Consider the following 20,666-nt stretch of genomic DNA (forward strand, 5'->3'; position numbering starts at 1 on the left):
CTTGGAAGTGTAACAGTCAATCCTTAGTGACTAAAACCATGGCTGACAACTGACTGCAACCTTATGATATACCCTGAGCCAAAAATGCCCACTGGGGCCACTCTCTAATTCCTGACCCACTGAAACCATTGAAGATGATGTTTACTGTTGTTTTAAACCACTACTTTGGGGATACCTTACTGTGCAGCAATAGATAACTGATACATTAAGAATGCATTTCCTGTTCTCAAATGGCCTCATGATGGACATAATCCAATGCAGGTGAAGTATTTTCAAGCAAGAACCCACTTTGTCCCTCATCTTTACTCTTTCTGCCACTTCCTCTTTTTTGAAATGTCAGTGCTAATTCAGCTGTGAGGGAAGTGCTATGGGCTGAATATTTGTGTCCCACGTTCATATGTTCAAGTCCTAATCCTCACTATGACGGTATCTGGAGGTGGGGGTCTCTGGGAGGTGATTAGGGTTAGATAAAGTCAGGAGTGCGAAGCTGTATGGCAGAATGAGTGCCCTCGTGGGGCACCGTCTGACTTCAGCTTAGCTCATGGTCTCGTGGGTTCATCAGTTTGAGTCCTACTTCGGGCTCTCTGCTGTCAGCGCAGAGCCCACTTCTGATCCTCTGTCTCCCTCTCTCTCTGCCCCTTGCCTGCATTGTCTCTCTTTCTATTCAAAGAAAAAAAACTCAAATAAATCAATAGTTAAAAAAAAAAAAAGAAAAAGAATGAGTGTCCTTGTAAAAGGAAGAGATGGGAGATTGATCACTCTCTCACTCTGTCTTGTGCAGGAACCAAAGAGCGGCCATGTGAGCACATAACCCAGAAGGGGACCCTCACCAAGAACCTGACCAAGCTGGGATCTTGATCTTGCATTTCCAGCCTCTAGAACCACGAGAAAGAAATGTTTGTTGTTTAAGCCACCCTGTCCGTGGTGATTTGTTATAGCAGCCCCAATTAAGACAGGAATGCTACGTATGTGTGCACATAACACACGAGTGCGTAATTTCCATTTGTGGAGGAAAACATAGATGGCATATACCTCTCCTTTTGGTCTCTACTATACACCAGGTTCTCAACTTTGAGTGTTGCTCACTCACTCTCCCATCTCTCTCTGCCCTAGGATACAGATCATCACCACATTTTCCTGGAGTATCTGCTTCTTGCTATATGGTCTCTGGCCTTACCTCTATACCAAAATTGTCGGTACAGAGGTCATCCGGTGTTCAAGCACCAATCAAATGATGTATTTTCAGTCCTCAACTTCTGTTATGGACTGAATGTGTTCCCTCTAAATTCATATGTTAAAGCCCTAACCCCCCATTTTGGCTACCTTTGGAGAAAGAGCAGCTAAGGAAGTAATTAAGGTTAAATGAGAGTAGGATCCTGGTCTGATAGGATTCATGCCTTTATAAGAAGAGACACCCAGAGAGCTCTCCTCTCTCTCTCCATGCACAAGCTTAGGGCCACATGAGGTTAGAGCAACAAGACAGCCACAGCACGTCAGGAATAAAGTTCTTACCAGAAATTGAACCTCCCTGGGCCCTTGATCTTGGACTTTCTAGCCTCCTAAACTGTGAAAACACAAATTTGTATTAAAAAATTTTTTTTTCTTAATGTTTATTTATTTTTGAGACAGAGACAGAGCATGAACAGGGGAGGGCCAAAAAAAGAGGGAGACACAGAATCCCAAGCAGGCTCCAGGCTCCGAGCTGTCAGCACAGAGCCCGACACGGGGCTCGAACTCACGGACCGTGAGATCATGACCCGAGCCGAAGTTGGGTGCTTAACCAGTTGAGCCACCCAGGTGCCCCACAAATTTCTATTTTTTAAGCCACTCAGTCTCTGATATTTTGTCATGGCAGCCCAAGCTAATACAACCTCCGTGAACTCTTTCAGCAACTGCTAACAGACAGAGCAACCTTTGGAATTAGACTTCATTTTCAAACCAGGTGCTGGCTTATGGTGAACATAAAGAACTTATTTAACCTATCAGAGGCTTTGTGATCTTTGTTATAAAACATAACGGGATCCATTTCAAAGAACTGTGTGAAAAATCCGTGACTTTCTGGGGAGGGAGGTTACTGCCCCTTGGGGACACTTGGCTATACGGGAAGGACATCTGGAAATACATGGGGCGATTAGTGTTTTAGTGTCTCAGTGACAGGGCACGAATGGCATTTAATGTTTACATGCTGACCAGACTGTGACGCTTGGGCTTGTGCAGCGTAACAGAATTTTTTCTCATTCAAAATGCCAGTGGCACCCCACTGGGGAAAGAGAAAAAATGATAAAGTGACCGCAGGGCAGATAATAGATGCCAACATTCACTTTCTTGGCACTGTCTGTAGTTTAAGGAATAGTTTCTCTCACCTGCAAAAAGTCCCCAAGCCATTTTATAAATGAAATACAGTCTTAAACTTTAATCATTTGTGGCATGATAAATCTCAGTCGAGGGGTAGGGGCAAAGAGAGGGTTATAAGCTCTACAGAACAGGTCACAGTGCCATGGACCAAGCAGATATGCAATAAAGTAGTTGTTTGTTGAAAACTCCTAGAATGATTTTTAAGTTATATGTTAAACAGTGAGAGAGAAGAATTTATGTTCACAGGTGAATTAGGTTTTTGTGTTTCCTGATAAACAATTTAAAAAATCTTTTATTTGGAATCCTGTCATTTATCACAAATTAGAGTGGATAATTACATGTTCTTGGACCTCTGTGGTGTAATATGTTGGTAAATACTATCTGTATTTAAATATGTGTTGGTAGGACATCAGGTAAAGACAGTGGATCCAACATACTCACTTGGGCACCTGGGCGGCTCAATTGGTTGAGTGGCCGACTTCGGCTTGGGTCATGATCTTGCAGCTTGTGAGTTCAAGCCCCTCATCGGGCTCACAGTTGTCAGTGCAGAGCCCCCTTCAGATCCTCTGTCCCCCTCTCTCTGCGCCTTCCCTGCTTGTGTGCTGTCTGTCTGTCTGTCTCTCTCTCTCAAAAATAAACGTTAAAAAAAATACTATTCAGGGGCGCCTGGGTGGCGCAGTCGGTTAAGCGTCCGACTTCAGCCAGGTCACGATCTCACGGTCCGTGAGTTCGAGCCCCGCGTCAGGCTCTGGGCTGATGGCTCAGAGCCTGGAGCCTGTTTCCGATTCTGTGTCTCCCTCTCTCTCTGTCCCTCCCCCATTCATGCTCTGTCTCTCTCTGTCCCAAAAAATAAAATAAACGTTGAAAAAAAAAAAATTAAAAAAAAAAAATACTATTCAATTTTGGGCTACTCCTAAATCTTAATAAAACTAAAATAATTATATGTGTGTATGTACATGTATCTTTTTAACAACAGAACCAGGAGAGGTGACAATGACAGCATTTTGAAAGCTAGGAAGCAGGAGGACAGTGACCACTCATCAGGTGGACCTGAGAAAGCTAGGCCAGAAGCTGCAAGTGGACAGATGAGCACCACTGTTTACACTGCAGGGTCATCAAAAGGCTCAGCGATTGGTGGTGACTGGAGGCAGCAGGTGCCTCAGGCAGCGGGGAAGCTGGGGCCAGAGCAGTGGTAGTGGTTGAACTCTGTTTAAGAAGCAGCTGACACTCCCTTCCTTCCCCTACTGTCACCTGCGTGACAGCACCTCAGCAGGAGCCTGGAAGTTTATCCTGCAGAGGGGGCAAAACTAGAAGGTCTCTGAACTGGGGAGGGGGGTGGTGTACTGGGCAATGTTCAGGGTGGGACATCACACCAAGATAGGAGGATTCCTACAGTCTACTCCCCACGCTCATCTCCCAAACGCACACTGGCAGACAGGCTCTTACCCTCCAGGCAAGAGCTTAGAGGAGTTTTCTTAGAGGATGTGACCAATCCATGGGGAAAGCCCTGAAGATACTGACACTAGAAGTTCCCCAGCAACTGGCTCGGCCAGATCAGTATTACAAGTGACCCTCAGTGAATGTTCCCTCCCACTCCCCTTCATATTCTGAACTTCAGTTTTTACTTTCCTGCTCTTACATGTGAGCAGAACATCAGTGACTATCAAATAGCCGGAGGAAAACCAGAAACAATCTAGAGGGAGCTGGGAACTATGAGGCAAAAGAAAATTTCAAAAATTATTATTCAAAAACTCATGGATATAAGAGAGTACAGGGCATCATGAAGCAAGAAAGTGATGCTGTAAAAAAAAGGCATTCAAAAAGCAACCCCCCCCCCAAAAATAACTCTTAGAAATGAAAAACATAACCACATATATAAGAATCTCAGTTGAAGGAATCTATGTTGAAAAAGGATAAGAAAAGCAGATAAATAATCAAGGAATTCCAGAAGATCTAGAAAGTGAAGTAAAACACCCACAGGAGAAGAAAACATTAATAAAATGATTCAAGGAAATTCCTCAAAATTAGAGGGTAGATTTTCTAGATTCAAAGGGCCCACCAAGTACCCAGCACAATGAAAATAAATCCACACCTGAGGTATATTACTGTGAACTTTCATAATACTAGGATAAAGAATATTCAACCAACATCCAAAAAGAAAATACATTTATATATAAAGGACTGAGAATTGAAATGGTGGTATACCTTTCAACAGCCATATTGTGAATAAGGAGACAACGGAGCGGTGTCTTCAAAATTCTAAAGGAAAAAAAAAAGTTTTGAGTGAAAATGATTTCCAACATAGAAGTCTCTATGCAATCTATCATTCAAGCGGGGAAGTAGAATACAGACATTTTTAGACAGGCAAGTCCTTAAATAATTTTTTCCTCCATATACTTTTTCTTAGAAAGCTATTGTAGGACGTGGTCCATGAATGTTGAGGGAATAAAACAAACAAAAGTAAGGCATGACATCTAGGAAATAGGAGCTCCACCACAGGAGAGAAGGGAAGGGACTCTTTCAGATGGTGATGGCAAGAGATCTCCGCGTAACCAGGCTGAGAGGACAACCAGTCCAGATGAGCAGGTCTGAAGTCCCCGAGAGAGACATCTACCCAAGACCTCATATGAAACTGACAGAATCATGGAACATCTTGAGAGAGTATTTAGACAACTGGTAAATATTTAAGTACTGTATGGATAGTTAAATACGTAAAAAACACATACTCAAAGGGCACTTGTGTGGCTCAGTTAGGCGTCCCACTTCTGCTGAGGTCATGATCTCTCTGTTCATGAGTTCAAGTCCCGCATTGGGCTCTGTGCTGACAGCTCAGAGCCCAGAGCCTGCTTCAGATAACGTGTCTCTCTCTCTCTCTCTCTCTCTCTCTGCCCCTCCCCAGCTCAGGCATGTGCTCTCTCTCAAAAATAAATAAACATAAAAAAAAACCCACACACTCAAGAAACACAAACATACAAAAATAAACAAGTAAAAAGGAAATTATTAACTCTAGGGATAAGTTGTGCAAGAAAAAAAAAGTTTAGTATATGCCCCATTTCTGAATAGCACATACAATTGACCCTTGAGCAATGCAATGATTAGGGGCATTGGCTCCCCTGTACAGTTGAAAATCCATGTATAACTTTTGACTCCCCCAAAACTTAACTGCTAATAGCTTACTGTTTACCTGAAGCCTTACTGACAACTTAAACAGTTGATTAACACATGTTATATATATGTATTGTATTCTGTATGTTTATAATAAAGTAAGCTAGAGAAAAGAAAATGCTATTAAGAAAATCACTGGAAGGGGTGCCTGGGTGGCTCAGTCAGTTAAATGTCCGACTTCGGCTCAGGTCATGATCTCATAGTTTGTGAGTTCGCAGCCCTGCGTCGGGGTCTGTGCTGACAGTTTGGAACCTGGAGCCTGCTTCATGTTCTGTATCTCCCTCTCTCTCTCTGCCCCTCCCTCGCTCATGCTCTGTCTCTCTCTCTCAAAAGTAAATGAACATTAAAAAAAAATTTAAGAAAATCACTGGGAACAGAAAATACATCTACAGTACTCTATTCATGAAAAAAATCTGCATACAAGTAGACATGCACAGTTCAAACTCATGTTGATCAAGGGTCAACTATACAGTCAGTGTAAACCTTGCATATTTTTATAATTAAAACCAAGACAGAATTATACCGTGAGGATAGAAACAGATTGTTCATGGTGTGGATAAGAAGAAAGAGCTTAAGTTCTCATCATCCATTAGAGAGAGTCCATGTACAATGTCCCAAACTAACACAATCAGGAGGTGGCAATACTTGCTTGCCATGAAGGTATGTGGAGATGATACCAGGCTAAGAGTTGAAAATGGTTTCTCTGGGGAAGAGGAACTAAGGAGCAGGAGAACTGGGACCTGTTCTTTTTCCTGAGAACCCTTGCAGAACTAGGAGATCTTCTAACTGTACCCTACTACATAGCTGTGATGAAAAATTAAAACAATTTAAAGTGCAGTAGTACATAGAGAGCTAACATGGGACTGCTTTTTCAAAAATAACATCTATGTGATTTTGGTAAATAATATTTTGGGTATTGATTTTCCTTTTAAAAAAAATTTTTTTTAAATGTTTATTTATTTTTGAGAGAGAGACAGAGCACAAGCAGAGGAGGGGCAGGGAGAGAAGGAGACACAGAATCTGAAGCACTTTCCAGGCTCTGAGCTGTCAGCACAGAGCCCGATGTGGGGCTCGAACTCATGAACCATGAGATCATGACCCAAGCTGAAGTCGGACGCTTAACCGACTGAGCCACCCAGGCACCCCTTCATTTTCCTTTTTTTTTTTTTTATAAATTGAAAGGCTTGCATTAAATAATTTATAAGATCCCTTGACCTTTAGTGTGTGTGTGTGTGTGTGTGTGTGTGTGTGTGTGTGTGTGTTTGTATTTTGTATTTCTTTGAACATGTATCTGTACTTGTGAACCCAAACGCATAGAGATCTGATGACCAACAGTGGAATTCCTCTGATTATCGTGGTTATTAAAAATGTATCATCCACATATCTACAAAGACACAATGTGATCATACTGAATGAACAAAGTGGCACAACCATCTAGCTGATTTGCAGGGAAACATCTGAGGCTGCATTTCTGTCTTCCTCTGCCCATGTGAGAGAACACAGGAAGAGACTAAAGTTCCCTGGTATTTAGACTCTGGCCTGTGACGCATGGTGGTGCTGACCTAAAAGTTAATATTTATCCATCGTAGTTGGTTAAAGTCAGCTTGAGAACTTGGTGGGGGCGGGGGGGGGGGGGGAGAGAAGCCCTACAAAGCCGCTTAGAGATTTGTACTAAGACCAACGTTAATCTTGGTAGCAGAGCCAAGTCAGTCACATCCTCTCTAGTACATGCCAAAGAAGAGCGTGGCTAGGACTACAGACAATACCGACATTAACATGGGGAGCGGGGGGTAGAGGGCTCTGAATTAAAGAGAAAAATGAAGACTGCCCCTTCCAAACCTCCCATTACTTCCTAGCTTTGGTTGGTTAATCACCCAATCTGTCTCTGCCTTGGGTTCTTCATCCATAAACTGCAAATGGTGATACCATTTCATATGGTTGTTAGGGCAATTTTATGTGTTAACACCTGGAGAGTACTGAAAACAGTGCCTTGATATTTACCTTCCCTCAAAATAGATGCAAAGAACATAAAAGATTCACAAGGGCCTTAGATTCATGGCATCCTCTCTCTCTCTCTCTCTCTTTTTTAAAGATATGTAACCTGGTCTTAGAATAAAAGAAGACCTAGGAGGAGAGAAGGTCTCATGACAAATTTGGTAAAGTCAATCTCAAGAAGTCAAGGAACGTATTGTTCACTGACTATAATAATCCTGTTTGGTAAAATCTCAGATTACTCATGTGCACTGACGTTTTGGATCTGACACTAAAGCTTTCCTTTGGTTGCCAGATGTACTTGGCACCCTGGATTCACTGAACAAACTCTGTGCTAGTTCTGAGCCCAGGAGGGTCCAATGGTTGCTTTAGGGACGTCCTTTCATTCTTTTTGGTTATCCTGGGTCTTTGATAATATTTCACACACAGAGAAGATGCCCAATAAATGTTTGTTGAGTTAAAAATGGAAAAACACATCGGTGTGCCTCTCAGAGTCAACAATTATGTAACCATACCTCACAGTCACCCACAATTCTTTCATCGAAAAGTGTAGCCTTATTCTTCTCATTCACATTTTTGTTTGCACTAAAACTTATATAGGCTAACCCCTATTTTAATTGAACCGTAACCATATCACAGCACAGTGTGTATAACGTGCACTAAAAAATAAAGAAAATTGTCACCCTAGAGAAGTGGTACTCTTAAGTGGTGAGCTATTTTTGCCTAAAAACTCCCAAAGAGCTATGGTAAAAATCAGACATAAAAATAATATAAAATAAACATTTCTCCCCTCCCCTAAAGTGAGATCATAAGGTATATAAGCATTTAGTGTATAAAACGTGCAGAATTAAATCATGGATTTTATTTACTTACTTACTATGATAAGAACACAGTATGAGATCTACCCTCTTAGCAAATTTTTAAGAGAATAGCACAGTATTGTTAACTATATAGATCTCTAAAAGTTATTCATCTTGGAAAACTAAAATTTTATACCAATTCAACAACTCTGGAGGTCCCCCTCACCCCGGCCTTTGGCAGTCACCACTCTACTTCACGATTATATGAATTTGGCTGTTTTAGATATCTCATGTTAGTGCAACCATGCTACATTTGTCCTTCTGTGACTGGCTTATTTCGCTGAGCATAATGTCCTCCAGGCTCATTCATGTGGTCAAATTATGGCAGTCTTTTTTTAAGGCAGAAGAGGATTCAATTGTACGTACAGCTATGTATACTTTGTCTATTCATTCATCAGTGAACATTCAGGTTGTTTCTACATCTTGGTGATTATGAATAATGTTACAAAGAACATGGGGGTGCAGATATCTCTTCGAGATCCAGATTTCAATTCTTTTGGATAAATGCCCAGAAGTGGGATTGCTGGATCATATGGTAGTTCTATTTTTAAGTTTTTGGGGAACATCCATACTGTTTTCCATAGTGGCTACACCATTTTACATTTCCACCAAGTACACAAGATTCCAATTTCTATCATCCTAACACTCGTTATATTTTACTTTTTTTTTAGAACAGTCAGCCTAATAAGTGTGACTGGACATCCTACTGTGGTTTTCATTTGCATTTCCCTGATGATTAGTGGTGTTAAGCGTCTTTAAGCATCCATATACCTAGGTGGCCATTTGTATGTTTTTCTGAAGAAATGTCCATTCAAGTCCTTCGCCTGTTTTTGTTTTTTGCTATTGAGTTGTAGGGATTCCTTATATATTTTGGATATTAACTCCTAATCAGATATATGGTTTGCAAATATTTTTTCCATTCTGTCAGTTGACTGTCCACTCAGTTCATTGTTTCCTTTAGTGTGGAGAATCTTTTTTGTCTGATGCAGTCCCATTTGTCTATTTTTGCTTTTGATGCTTGTGCTTTTGGTGTCATATCCAAGAAATCATTGCTAAGACAAATGCTTTCTTCTTGGACTATTACAGTTTCAGGTCTTATATCTGTATCTCATTTTGAGTTGATTTTTGTGTATGGTGTAAGATAAGGGTCCAATTTCATTCTTTTCCATATGGATATCCAGTTTTCCCAACACTATTTGCTGAAGAGACTACTCTTTCATCACTGTGTATTCTCAGCTCCCTTGTCAAAGATAAGTTGACCATATTCTATGGACTGAATGTTTGTGTTTGTGACACCCCACATGCATGAATTTATTTATGGGCTTTCTATTCTGTTCCATTAGTCTATTTTTCTGTTTTCATGCCAGTACCACACTAGCTTAATGACTGTAGCTTGGTGATATATTTTGATACCAGGAAGTGTAATGCCTCCAGCTTTGTTTTCCTTTTTCAAGATTGCTCTATTCTGGGTCTTTTGTGGTTCCATACAAATGTTAGAATTGTTTTTCTTTTTCCTATAAAAAATCCCACTGGGATTTTGATAGGGACTGCAATGAATTTATAGATCACTTTAGGTAGTATGAACATTTCAACAATATTAATTATTCTGATCCATGAACATGGGATATTTTTCCATTTATTCATGTCTTAATTTCCTTCATCAATATTTTGTAGTTTTCAGTGTAGAAGTCTTTCACTTCCTTGGTTAAGTTTATTCAGTATTTTATTATTTTGATGCTACTGTAAATGGAATTATTTTCTTAATTTCCTTTTTAGATAGTTTGTTGTTAGCACAGCTGATTTTTATATATTGATTTTGTATCCTGCAACTTTACTGAATTTATTAGTTCTAACAGGTTTTTGTTTGCCTGCTTGCTTTCTGGTGGAATCTTTAGGCTTCTCTACATATAAGATCCTGTGAATTTTTATAATTGCTTCATAAGTGGTGCTGGGACAACAGGTTATTCAGAAGAAGTTAGATCCTGAATTACATTATATGAGAACAAAAAAAAAAAAAACTATTGGAGAAAAATATAAGCAACTATTTATCTAATTTAGGAATAGAGGGCCTTTCAGTTACTAAAGGTCTGGAAGAAACATCAAGATTAATATTAAAAGATTAATAGATTACATAAGAAGTAAACATTATTCACCTTAAAAGACACTGTTTATAAAAATGCAAAGACCAAATGAAACAATATTTGACACAGACAATAAAGGGTTACCATCCTTAACTTTAAAAGGATACTTAGTGCAATAGCATATTTATTAAAGACACCAATATAAAACAAACAAAAAACAAAGGACATGATCAATTAACAAAAGACTAAAATGACAGCCAATGAATATGAAAAATCACTCAACTATAGATATAAATAAATGTAAATCAATGGATAACACTTTTGTCTAATAAATTGGCACTTTTATTTTTTTATAAAAGCTAGTGTTAAAGAACCTTTAACATGTCAATAACTTTTGCTCCAAAATTCCAATTATTACAGTCTAACAAAAAAAAAAAACATAATCAGAGAATCAGAGAGGTGAACAAAAATCTCTGAAAAGGGGTGGTCCACTTAGTTTTTATTTTTAATACTATCAGATATTTTAAACAACTTTAATGCTCAAAAATAAAAGTATCTTTAATTAAATAATGACATATTCAGAAATTAGAGAAAGAAAAAAATACCACTAGGTGAAAATAAAGCAGGACTTTATATAAAATGTAACTTCAATTGTTTTTTTAACAATTAATAAATGTGAATATAAAGACATATGTAAATAATCAAGGAGGATATACCCAAATGAAAACAAAAAGCCACTTTAGGATAGATAGGATGAACTCATAATTTTTGTGCAAATTGACTCATTTTTTTTTTTAACCATGAAATATCTTTATTGTCAGTCTCTATATAAAGATAGCATGTGTCATATGATGCTGGTTGAGAATATTCTTCTAAAGCACATTTTGGGAAGAATTAATAAACATGATTTTTAAAATACTTGTCTATCCCACAGATTCAGGAATATCTTGGAATACTGGGAGAGTTGTGCTAAATTCTCCCTCCACATGTCTTTTTTTCAATTCCTTCTTTATTACTCTTTTTGGCTTGTATTTGAAACAGAGTTATTTGACATATACAAAACCATAATTTTATTTTGATCAAAAATTAAAAGAATATGTATGCTTTCTTTCTCCTTAAATGCATTTCTTCTGATATTAACATGCAGTCCCTAATTTCTTTTTGCTGTACTTATTTGCCTTATCTTTGCCTCCCTCTTAGTGTTTATTTTCTTCGTCACATTATTCTAGGTGAACGGCAATTGGCATTACTCCTTTCTGACCCAAGCTATAAGTCTTGGATTTTTGTTTATTTTTTTTTAAATGTTTATTTATTTTGAGACAGAGCATAAGCAAGGGAGGGAGAGGGAGAGAGAAAGAGAGAGAATCCCAAGCAGGATCTGCACTGTCGGCACAGAGCCCGATACAAGGCTAGAGATCAGGAACTGCGAGATCATGACCTGAGCCATAACCAAGAGTTGAATGCTTAACTGACTCAGCCACCCAGGCACTCCAAGTCTCTGCCTTTTAATAGAGAAGTTTAAACCATTTATATTTATACTATACACTGAATCTCTCTTTTGTTATTTTATTTTACCATTTTTTAAATGACTTCTAGTTGTTTCTTTTATTTTCAGACTTCAGACTACTTTTTTTTTTTTTTAGGTTTATTTATTTATTTTGAGAGAGATTGAGTGAGAGAGCAGGGTAGGGGCAGAGAGATAGGGAGAGAGAGGATCCCAAGCAGGCTCTGCACTGTCAGCATGGAGCCTGGTGCAAGGCTCGAACTCACTAACTGCGAGATCGTGACCTGAGCTGAAATCAAGAGTTGGATGCTTAACCGACTGAGTCACCCAGGCGGCCCTGGACTTCAGGCTACTTTTAATTTTTGCTTTGCATTTAATTTTCTCCAGCACACTGCAAAGTATAAGTTGTGTTTTAAAAATTCTCCTCATGAGATAAAACATTCTTTTTATCCTCTTCTTTAAAAAGAGTTATGCACATAAAGGGGTCCCCAAATGTAATTTTAATGCAAGCTTTCAAGTGCAGCACTAACTGGGTCACTTTTGAGGATAAAGGCAGAACTTATGTGAATTATGCAGGGACAAGGGTCCATCGGAAGCATCTTAGGTAAACAAGAACTGCGATTCACTCTGTCTCTGGGTGATAGGAATAAGGAAGTGCAGGCTTGGGAGTGAATAGAAGATTTCACTTTGGTATATTCTGTATCTAAAGGGACTGACAAGCATTCAAAGGTAGGTGTTTGTTGACAGTTGTATACACTGGCTAAAAGCTTAGGAAAGAACTGTGGGCGTGATGTAAAGATTTCACAGTTATCAAAAACACAGCTAATAAATAGGGCCATGAAACTGAATAAGAAAATAGAGGCAGTAGGTACACAGAGTTAAAGAAAAAACTGATTCCTGAAGAATACCACTTAATGTTTAAAAAAAAAGAGCCCCCCAAACTAAAACAAACAAAAAACACAAAAGAATTACAAAGGAAAGTCACAAATTGCAGTCAGAAGAGTAGGAAAAAAAAGGGGGAGGGGTTTGACTCCATTTCTTGCTGTGTCTTCTCACAAAACTTTCAGGATCCAGTGATTTTGGCCAAGAAACAAACAAAAAAAGGACTGTCCCATTCTGTAATGGATTTGGATGAAACCTGGTAAGAAAATCTGGTATAACTCCAAGAGGAGACATTGGAGAAGAACCCATGTAGGTTTCTAAGAATTGCATGTGTATTTATGCTGTTATCAAGGTTGCTAGCATCTGTCTTTCCATATCAAGCTGAAAACATCACCACTATATGGGCAGTTGGATAAGTCTTATTGGGAAAATGATTTTTTCTCTTTGTTTTTATGCCTCTGTACTAGTAGATTGGTTCAGTAACAAATATGTGAGTTCTTTTGTTTGCAAACAATTAAGGAGAAGTAAGTATAGTAATGGAAGCAGGTAAAGAGCTTTAGGGATTAAGAATTTGCCAGCAGTTTTAAATGACATTCAAGGGTCAAGTAAGAAAAGGACTGTACAGGAATATCTCCAAGATATTGCAGGTTTGGTTCCAGAACACCTCAATAAAGTGAATATTGCAATAAAGTGAGTCAAATGAAGTTTTTAGTTTCTCAGTGCATATAAAAGTTATATTTACCCCCTATTATAGCCTACTAAGTGTGCATGCAATAGCATTATGTCTAAAAAACCCATATGCATATCTTAAGAATACTTTATTGCTACAAAGTGCTAACCATTACCTGACCTTTCAGCAAGTCACAATCACTGATCACAGATCACCATAACAAATACAATAATAATAAAAAAGTCTGAAATAATGTGAGAATTACCAAAATATGACACAGAGACACGAAGTGAGAAAATGCTGTTGGAAAAATGATGCCAATAGGCTTGCTCGACATAGGGTTGCCACAGCCCCTTAATTTGTAGAAACAAAACAAACAAAACAAAACAAAACAAAATCCCACAGTATCTGCAAAGTGTAATAAAGAGAAGTGCAGTAAAGCAAGGTATGCCTGTAGATGTCTCTTAGATTTAGCACCAAGGAAGTAATTGGTAACTTGGAATAGGGGTTTTCCTGGAATAGTGACTCTGGAAGCTAGATTGTTACAGGTTAACCAGTAGGAGGAGGTGAGGAAGTGGAACCCAAGCGTAACAATCCTTAGAAGCAAACTGGCTGTGAATGAAAGAACTAGGAAGAAGGAAGTAGGATTAAGGGGAGGATTGCTTAAGTCAGGAAAGCTTTCAAGTTATTTGGATATGTTGTAAGAGACAGTGGAAAGAAAGGAGCTGAAGATGGAGGAAAGAGCATAATTAATTAAGGTCTATTAGCAGGCAGGAGGGAAGAGCAAAGAATTAACGAGCCTTAGATAGGAGAAGGGTAAGGAATAAGGTGGACCTTCAGGGGCTCAGTGTCTTCATCTGTGTCTTCCAGTTCTGCAGAGTCTAGACAGAAAAAAGGGAAGATTTCCCAGACTCTCTCGCAGTAGGGTTCCCATACAGACTTAGACCCAGACAATCCTCCGCAAGATGAGAAAGTGGAAGGAAGTGAGGCCGAGATTGTGCCAACGCTACTTCTGCTTTTCCTGTTGGCGAGTCCTTAGTGGACACGCGGATGTTTTTCTCTGACACTGTTCCAGTGTCCAGGTGCTTGGCTGATAGCAAAAGGCAGAACTGTTGCGCAGAACCGGGCACTGTTTTGTTGTTGTTGTTGTTCCTAGGTGGATCCATTAGGCATGGCATGACCCTGTGGCCACCACCTGTGACAGCTTACTGGCTAATACCAGCTAAGGCAGTGCTCCTGGGACCAAGAGTCCCATTGTCCATTTCCAATCCCCCTCTGTTTTGATTGTGTAAAAGGAAGAAGTTTCCTGGGAGGGTTAGTTCTGTGGTGGTCTTCTTAGTGTTACGAAGCTTGCCAGTCCAGTCCTTCCAGGGATATTTTGAGCATCCGGTTCCTGGTATTAGATTTCATTTTGCTTGAAACAGGTAATGTAATTTCTGTTTTCTGCAAGTGCACTCTGACAGCGAGGGACATGTATTCTTGCTCGAAGAGGGAAGGCAGAGAAGCTGGGTGTAGATATAGATAAATTCGTTTTTTTGGTAATCTCCTTGAAGGTAGGAGTTTGTAAGCTGGGGTGTGCAGAGCCGCAAGGGGTTCTTGGATAGGATTCAGGGCATCTGTGAACTTAAATGAGAAAAAAATCCCATCTCCTCTTCACGAACCACTAAAATTAGGCATTTTCTTTTATTCTAATGCAGGCCATCAAACTACAGCATCATCAGCAGTTCCTGTGACTTTGTCTCTAACAGAAATCACAGATGTTTTCACATTACATTAAGAGTTGTAATAAATACCTTTTGGCGGTGACGACCTGCCCACGAGAACATGCCCCTCGTGAAGGACCTCCTGCACCCGTCCCCAGAGGAGGAGAAGAGGAAGCACAAGAAGAAGTGCCTGGTGCAGAGCCCCAACTCCTACTTCATGGACGTGAAGTGCCTGGGGTGCTACAAAATCACCACCGTGTTCAGCCACGCGCAGACGGTGGTGCTGTGTGTGGGCTGCTCCACTGTCCTGTGCCAGCCGACAGGAGGAAAAGCAAGGCTCACAGAAGGATGCTCCTTCAGACGGAAGCAGCACTAAACGCACCCTGAGTCAACATGAGTGGGGAACTATCCCAATAAACAGATTTTGGATTCAAAAAAAAAAAGAGTTGTAATAAATAAAAACATTAAAAACATTTTTTAAAGGGGCGCCTGGGTGGCTCAGTTGGTTGAGCGTCCGACTTCGGCTCATGTCACGATCTCGCAGGTCATGAGTTCGAGCCCCGCATGGGGCTCTGTGCTGACAGCTCAGAGCCTGGAGCCTGTTTCAGATTATGTGTCTCCCTCTCTTCTCTCTGCCTCTCCCCGGCTCATGCTCTGCCCCCTTCTCTCTCAAAAATAAAGACATAAAAAAATTAAAAAAAAAAGAGTTGTTGTAGATTTCAAAATATTGTTTATCCTTGTAACTATGGTAGTTATTAGGCTTGCTGTTAGACCTTCCTTTTTAACGCATTTATAAAGGAGCAGGTGTTCCTATATCATAATTTTTTTTAATTGAAAATTACATTTCTGTTGTAATCCTGTGTATTTTATTCTGTGTATTTAAAAATATTATTGTGGGGATACCTGGGTGGCTCAGTAGGTTGAGCGTCTGACTCTTGATCTTGGCTCAAGTTGTGATTCCAGGGTTGCAGAGTCAGTGCTGACAGCACGGAGCCTGCTTGGGATTTTCTCTCTCTCTCTCTCTCTCTCTCTCTCTAAATAAATAAATAAATAAATAAATAAACTCTAAAAAAAATTATTCTGAGAAGGGGTTCATAGGGTTCAACAGACTAAAAAAACAGCCCATAGCAAAAAACATGCTAAGAAGCCCGTTCTAATGTCTTCTATTTTAGAAGCAGGGTCTCCAAACTTCAGCACTGTTGGCATTTTAGGATGGATAATTCCTCCATATGGGGAACAGTCTTCGCATCGTAGGATGGTCAGCAACCTTGTCCCGCTGTATGCTAGTAGCTTCTATCCTGACTGCGTGACAGTCAAAAGCATTGTCACTTGGGGGGCAAAAGTGACCCTGGCCAAGAACCGCTAGCGTGAAGTAGTGCTAGGAGCGAGAGGTGGAAGGTGACTGGGTCGGAGATCTGATCAGACAGAGGGTTTAAAACAGAGGCAACAGAGGATGGCAGAGGCACCTGACAAAAGAAATGTGTAAGTGGAGCGATGCTGACAGACCAGGTGAATTCGGCAGCTAAGCCCACAGATGAGAGAAGGAGGTTCTCTATTTGCTCTTTTCTGCTTGACATACCTGATGAATAGGATTCAAAGACAGAGTGTAGCATTAACAGTATTTGCGCAGTAGAGGCTACTTAAAAATGAGAGCTACCTACACAATGTCCAAAGAACTGTTTCTCCCATCAGTGCCCCCTACACCAACATGTCAACACAACGGTTGGGATATACACCATGTCCAGACAAAAGGATAATGAGAACGTTTAGAGCCTAAAAATAACTGTTATTGCCCTTTGTTCTGCTACTGTATGTAGAAGAGAATATTCTGGATTTGAATGCATGAAGGGGCTACTATTCTGAGAAAATCTGAGCCCAGTAGGCATGGATACGAAGGATAGGAAGCACCCTTGATTCGGCAATTTCACCCCTAGATATTTACCCAAGAGAAATGAAAAAAAAAAAAAAATACACACACACACATATATATATATATATATATATATATATATATATATATCTCCACATAAAGACTTGTCCAAGAGTATTGATAGCAGCTTTATTCATAATAGCCCCAAACTGGAAAGGATTCCAATGTCCACCAACAGTAGAATATGCTGGAATACTATAAATGAAATATTACTGAGCAATAAAAAAGAATATGCAGCAGCATGAATGAAACTCAAAAACATGCTGAATAAAAGCCTTACACAAAGGTGGACCTACGGATTGTATGATTCGTTTATTTGGAGTTTTGAACAAAATAGAGTGATTAAAAAAAAATCAGAATAGTGTCTGACTTGATGGGGGTGAGGAAGAGGATTAAGGGGAGAAGGAGATTTTCCTGGGGTGATGATAATGTTCTCTCTCCTGATGGGGAGTTGGGGCACACGGTTGTATGCAGCTGCCCAAACTCACCAAATTGCACACTCAGACTTGTGTATTTCACCGTATGTAAATGATACTAGAGGGACAGGTTGGGAAGCGGGAAAAGAAAAAAAGAGAACTGTAAGTAAAAATTGAACTCATGGTAATGAAATACATGCTACAATGTTTAAAATGAACTGATGTCTACAATACTCTGAAATAGAGTTTAAAGTGGGCAGTTAAAAAAAATGGATTGATGGATAATGAGGTGGTTCAAACAGAAAAGCTAACTGCAGATTCTAGGCGGTGAGTGTGGTTCGTGCGCAATTCTTCCAGCTTTTCTGCAGCTTGAAAAATTCTCATTCTGAAGGACGTGAAGGTGTGTAGGTAAACCTCTTTTTGCCTTCTGAAGTATTTCATTCATCTTTGGGCAAGGAAAGTACTTTGTGTTTTTTTTTCTTTTTTTTTTTTTTTAATTTTTTTAACGTTTATTTATTTTTGAGACAGAGAGACACAGAGCATGAATGGGGGAGGATCAGAGAGAGGGAGACACAGAATCTGAAACAGGCTCCAGGCTCTGAGCTGTCGGCACAGAGCCCGACGCGGGGCTCGAACTCACGGACCGCGAGATCGTGACCTGAGCCGAAGTCGGACGCTTAACTGACCAAGCCACCCAGGCGCCCCAAGGAAAGTACTTTGAAACAAGCAAAGCATTTCATTTGGTTCTTGCCCTACTTCAACAAATGGATCCTAGAATATCACAGGCATCGGCTCCATCCAGTGACAAGCAGCTTCGATCTCTACTACATGGCCACCAGGGCTCACGAGGGCTGTCCCAGGTGCTGCACTAATCACTTTACACTTGTTCTCTTCACGTAGAGATGCTAAGGGCGCCCTTGACTGCTTAACAAAAAGCTCTGGGCTGAGTCACATCCTCAGAAGCTGCAGACAGCCTTGGACTAGAACAAGCAGATGTCCGAGAGGAGGATAACATCTGTGACGGCAGGTATTTTTAGGAGAATGTATTATTTAAATATGTTACGAAGCCATGGCACGATGTGTGTGTGTATGTTTTGGGTATAGTGAGCTCAAGTGGGAGAAGAAGATGCACAGTGTAAGTCATAAAAAGGAACAGTAGCTTTAATCCAATTTCGACAGAGAAACAAACCTTCTTCCTTTTCGTTTTTTTTCTTAAGCTCATTCCCGATGTCATACGATATCGTCACCTGGCAAAGCGGTGTGACAAAAGCCGCCTGGATTGGACGCCCCCAGCTCTTCTGTGGCTTTCCTTTCTCAATAAACCTTTGACAAAAGTCGCGTTTCTGGTTGTTTGGTCTAAGTGTTTCTCACTCAGTAGAGTGATTCAACGTCTCTGAGTGTCACTAAATAAGGGGTTTCAGTGAAGCTTTTTGGAATCTACTTCCCTAAAGGCTGCTTGGTGGCGGGCCTGGGATTGTTTTGGTTTTGTGTGAAACTGGTAAATAAACAATGTAATTACCAGGCTGCCTAGTCCTCGTGACTCCTGATACCTGCAGAGCCACCCATGTGAGGAGAGGGCAGGGCTGTTACTTTCAACTAAGACTGACGAAAGGTCAAGGCACTAACGTGGCAGAAGCTGGATTTGAACTAACGAGACCTTAGGAGCCCTAGAGCAGTTGTGATAGCACTAAAAAGAATCTATGAAACTGGTATGTATTAGGAACAAAACAATAAACCAGCCTTGAACCAAGACAGGCGAATCTCTGATCTCCTTTATTCTGAGCCATGGTTAGAGGCCATATTCAAACCTGATCCATGAAACGGTGCCCATGAACACTGGCCACGTGTAGGGGGAACACATCAGAATTGGACTAGAGAGAGCAACCCCATGCCGAACCACTTCAGGTAGATCTGTTCCATTCATTTCATTTTCGTGGACCCTCCAGTGCTGTCATTACGGAGAGAGGCACGGTTCTTTGTAAAGCCAGGCCAAACAATCTATTCTTTTTTTTTTTTTTTAATTTTTTTAATGTTTATTTATTTTTGACAGAGAGAGAGAGAGAGAGACAGAGCATGAGCGGGGGAGGGGCAGAGAGAGAGGGAGACACAGAATCTGAAGCAGGCTCCAGGCTCAGAGCTGTCAGCACAGACCCTGACGCGGGGCTCAAACTCACAGACCGCAAGATCATGACCTGAGCCGGAGTTGGACGCTCAACGGACTGAGCCACCCAGGCGCCCCAACCAAACAATCTATTCTTGACTGAAGTGTAAACCAAGCATTTTCTGCCCGTCTTGTTGGACTAATACAGAAGCATTTCAGAAAACAACTCAATTAGTGATATCCAGGTTCCAAAAAGCAGCAGATAGACTTTGAGACTTAAGAGGACTGAGGAGGAAAAGAAATTTTGGCTCATTCCCTAACACAAATTGTATATAATCAGCAAATAAGCAGGGAGTTTTCATTGGTTTACAATTCATTTGGGACTTAATTCCAATAAAGATGATGTGATGACATTTAAAAGCGTGGATGAAGCTAGATACACAGGAAAACTGAAGGTGACTTTGGTGGAGAATATAAAATATAAGATAGTATACGAAATAATAAAATATTCACTTCTCAGGTGGCTTTTATGAGTTGCTGATTCAATACATCTGTACAGTTTTGACCATCTATACTAGTGACTTTTTTGTCTTACTTTTACATGCACAGTGTTCTGTTTAAAAACAAAAATTTTTTTAATATTTATTTTTGAGAAAGAGAGTGAGCGTGAGCGCATGGGTGGGGGAGGGGCAGAGAGAGGGAGGCACAAAATCCCAAGCAGGCTCCAGGCTCCTAGCTGTCAGCACAGAGCCCGACATGGGGCTTGAACTCACAAACCGTGATATCGTGACCTGAGTTGCAGCTGGACATTTAATCAACTGAGCTGCCCAGGTGCCCCTGTTTTTTTGTTTCTTAAAAACAGAACCATCTTTTGGCACCAACTTCTCGGCCATTCTCCCAGGAGAAGAAACAAAAACGTTGAATGACTCACCATCTGAGCAGAGAGGGAGCATCTCCCAAACTGCTTGCGTACTCCTCCCCCCCCCCCGCCCCCCCCCCCCCCAACC

At 40.4% G+C, this 20,666-nt stretch overlaps 2 protein-coding genes across 4 annotated transcripts in view; one reads left to right on the forward strand and one right to left on the reverse strand.

The window, feature by feature from the left end:
- Nucleotides 1-20,666, reverse strand: part of CUNH4orf19 (chromosome unknown C4orf19 homolog) — an 86,539-nt gene that overhangs the window by 39,710 nt on the left and 26,163 nt on the right. The window contains exons 1-2 of one of the 3 annotated variants that reach the window (XM_053901628.1): nt 4,561-4,614; nt 1,513-1,564 (exon numbers count right to left, since the gene is read on the reverse strand). The exons of 1 other annotated variant lie outside the window; for it this stretch is intronic. The gene's annotated coding sequence lies outside the window, so the exon portion shown is untranslated. Of the gene's footprint in view, nt 1-1,512; nt 1,565-4,560; nt 4,615-20,666 lie in introns of those variants that run through there. One more of the 3 variants, XM_053901627.1, reaches the window with a different exon arrangement.
- LOC109246467 (40S ribosomal protein S27-like) lies at nt 15,292-15,655 on the forward strand. Its single transcript, XM_019414460.2, has one exon. It carries the CDS (start codon nt 15,334-15,336, stop codon nt 15,586-15,588), a length of 255 nt encoding a protein of 84 aa, XP_019270005.1. The 5' UTR covers nt 15,292-15,333; the 3' UTR covers nt 15,589-15,655.

This window comes from Panthera pardus, unplaced genomic scaffold, assembly GCF_024362965.1.
Source record: "Panthera pardus isolate Hobbes unplaced genomic scaffold, ASM2436296v1 HiC_scaffold_13, whole genome shotgun sequence".
NCBI classification, from domain to species: Eukaryota; Metazoa; Chordata; class Mammalia; order Carnivora; family Felidae; genus Panthera; species Panthera pardus.

Excerpts from the sequence above, each read along its gene's own strand:
- LOC109246467 (XM_019414460.2), top strand. The coding sequence starts at position 15,334 with ATGCCCCTCGTGAAGGACCTCCTGCACCCGTCCCCAGAGGAGGAGAAG.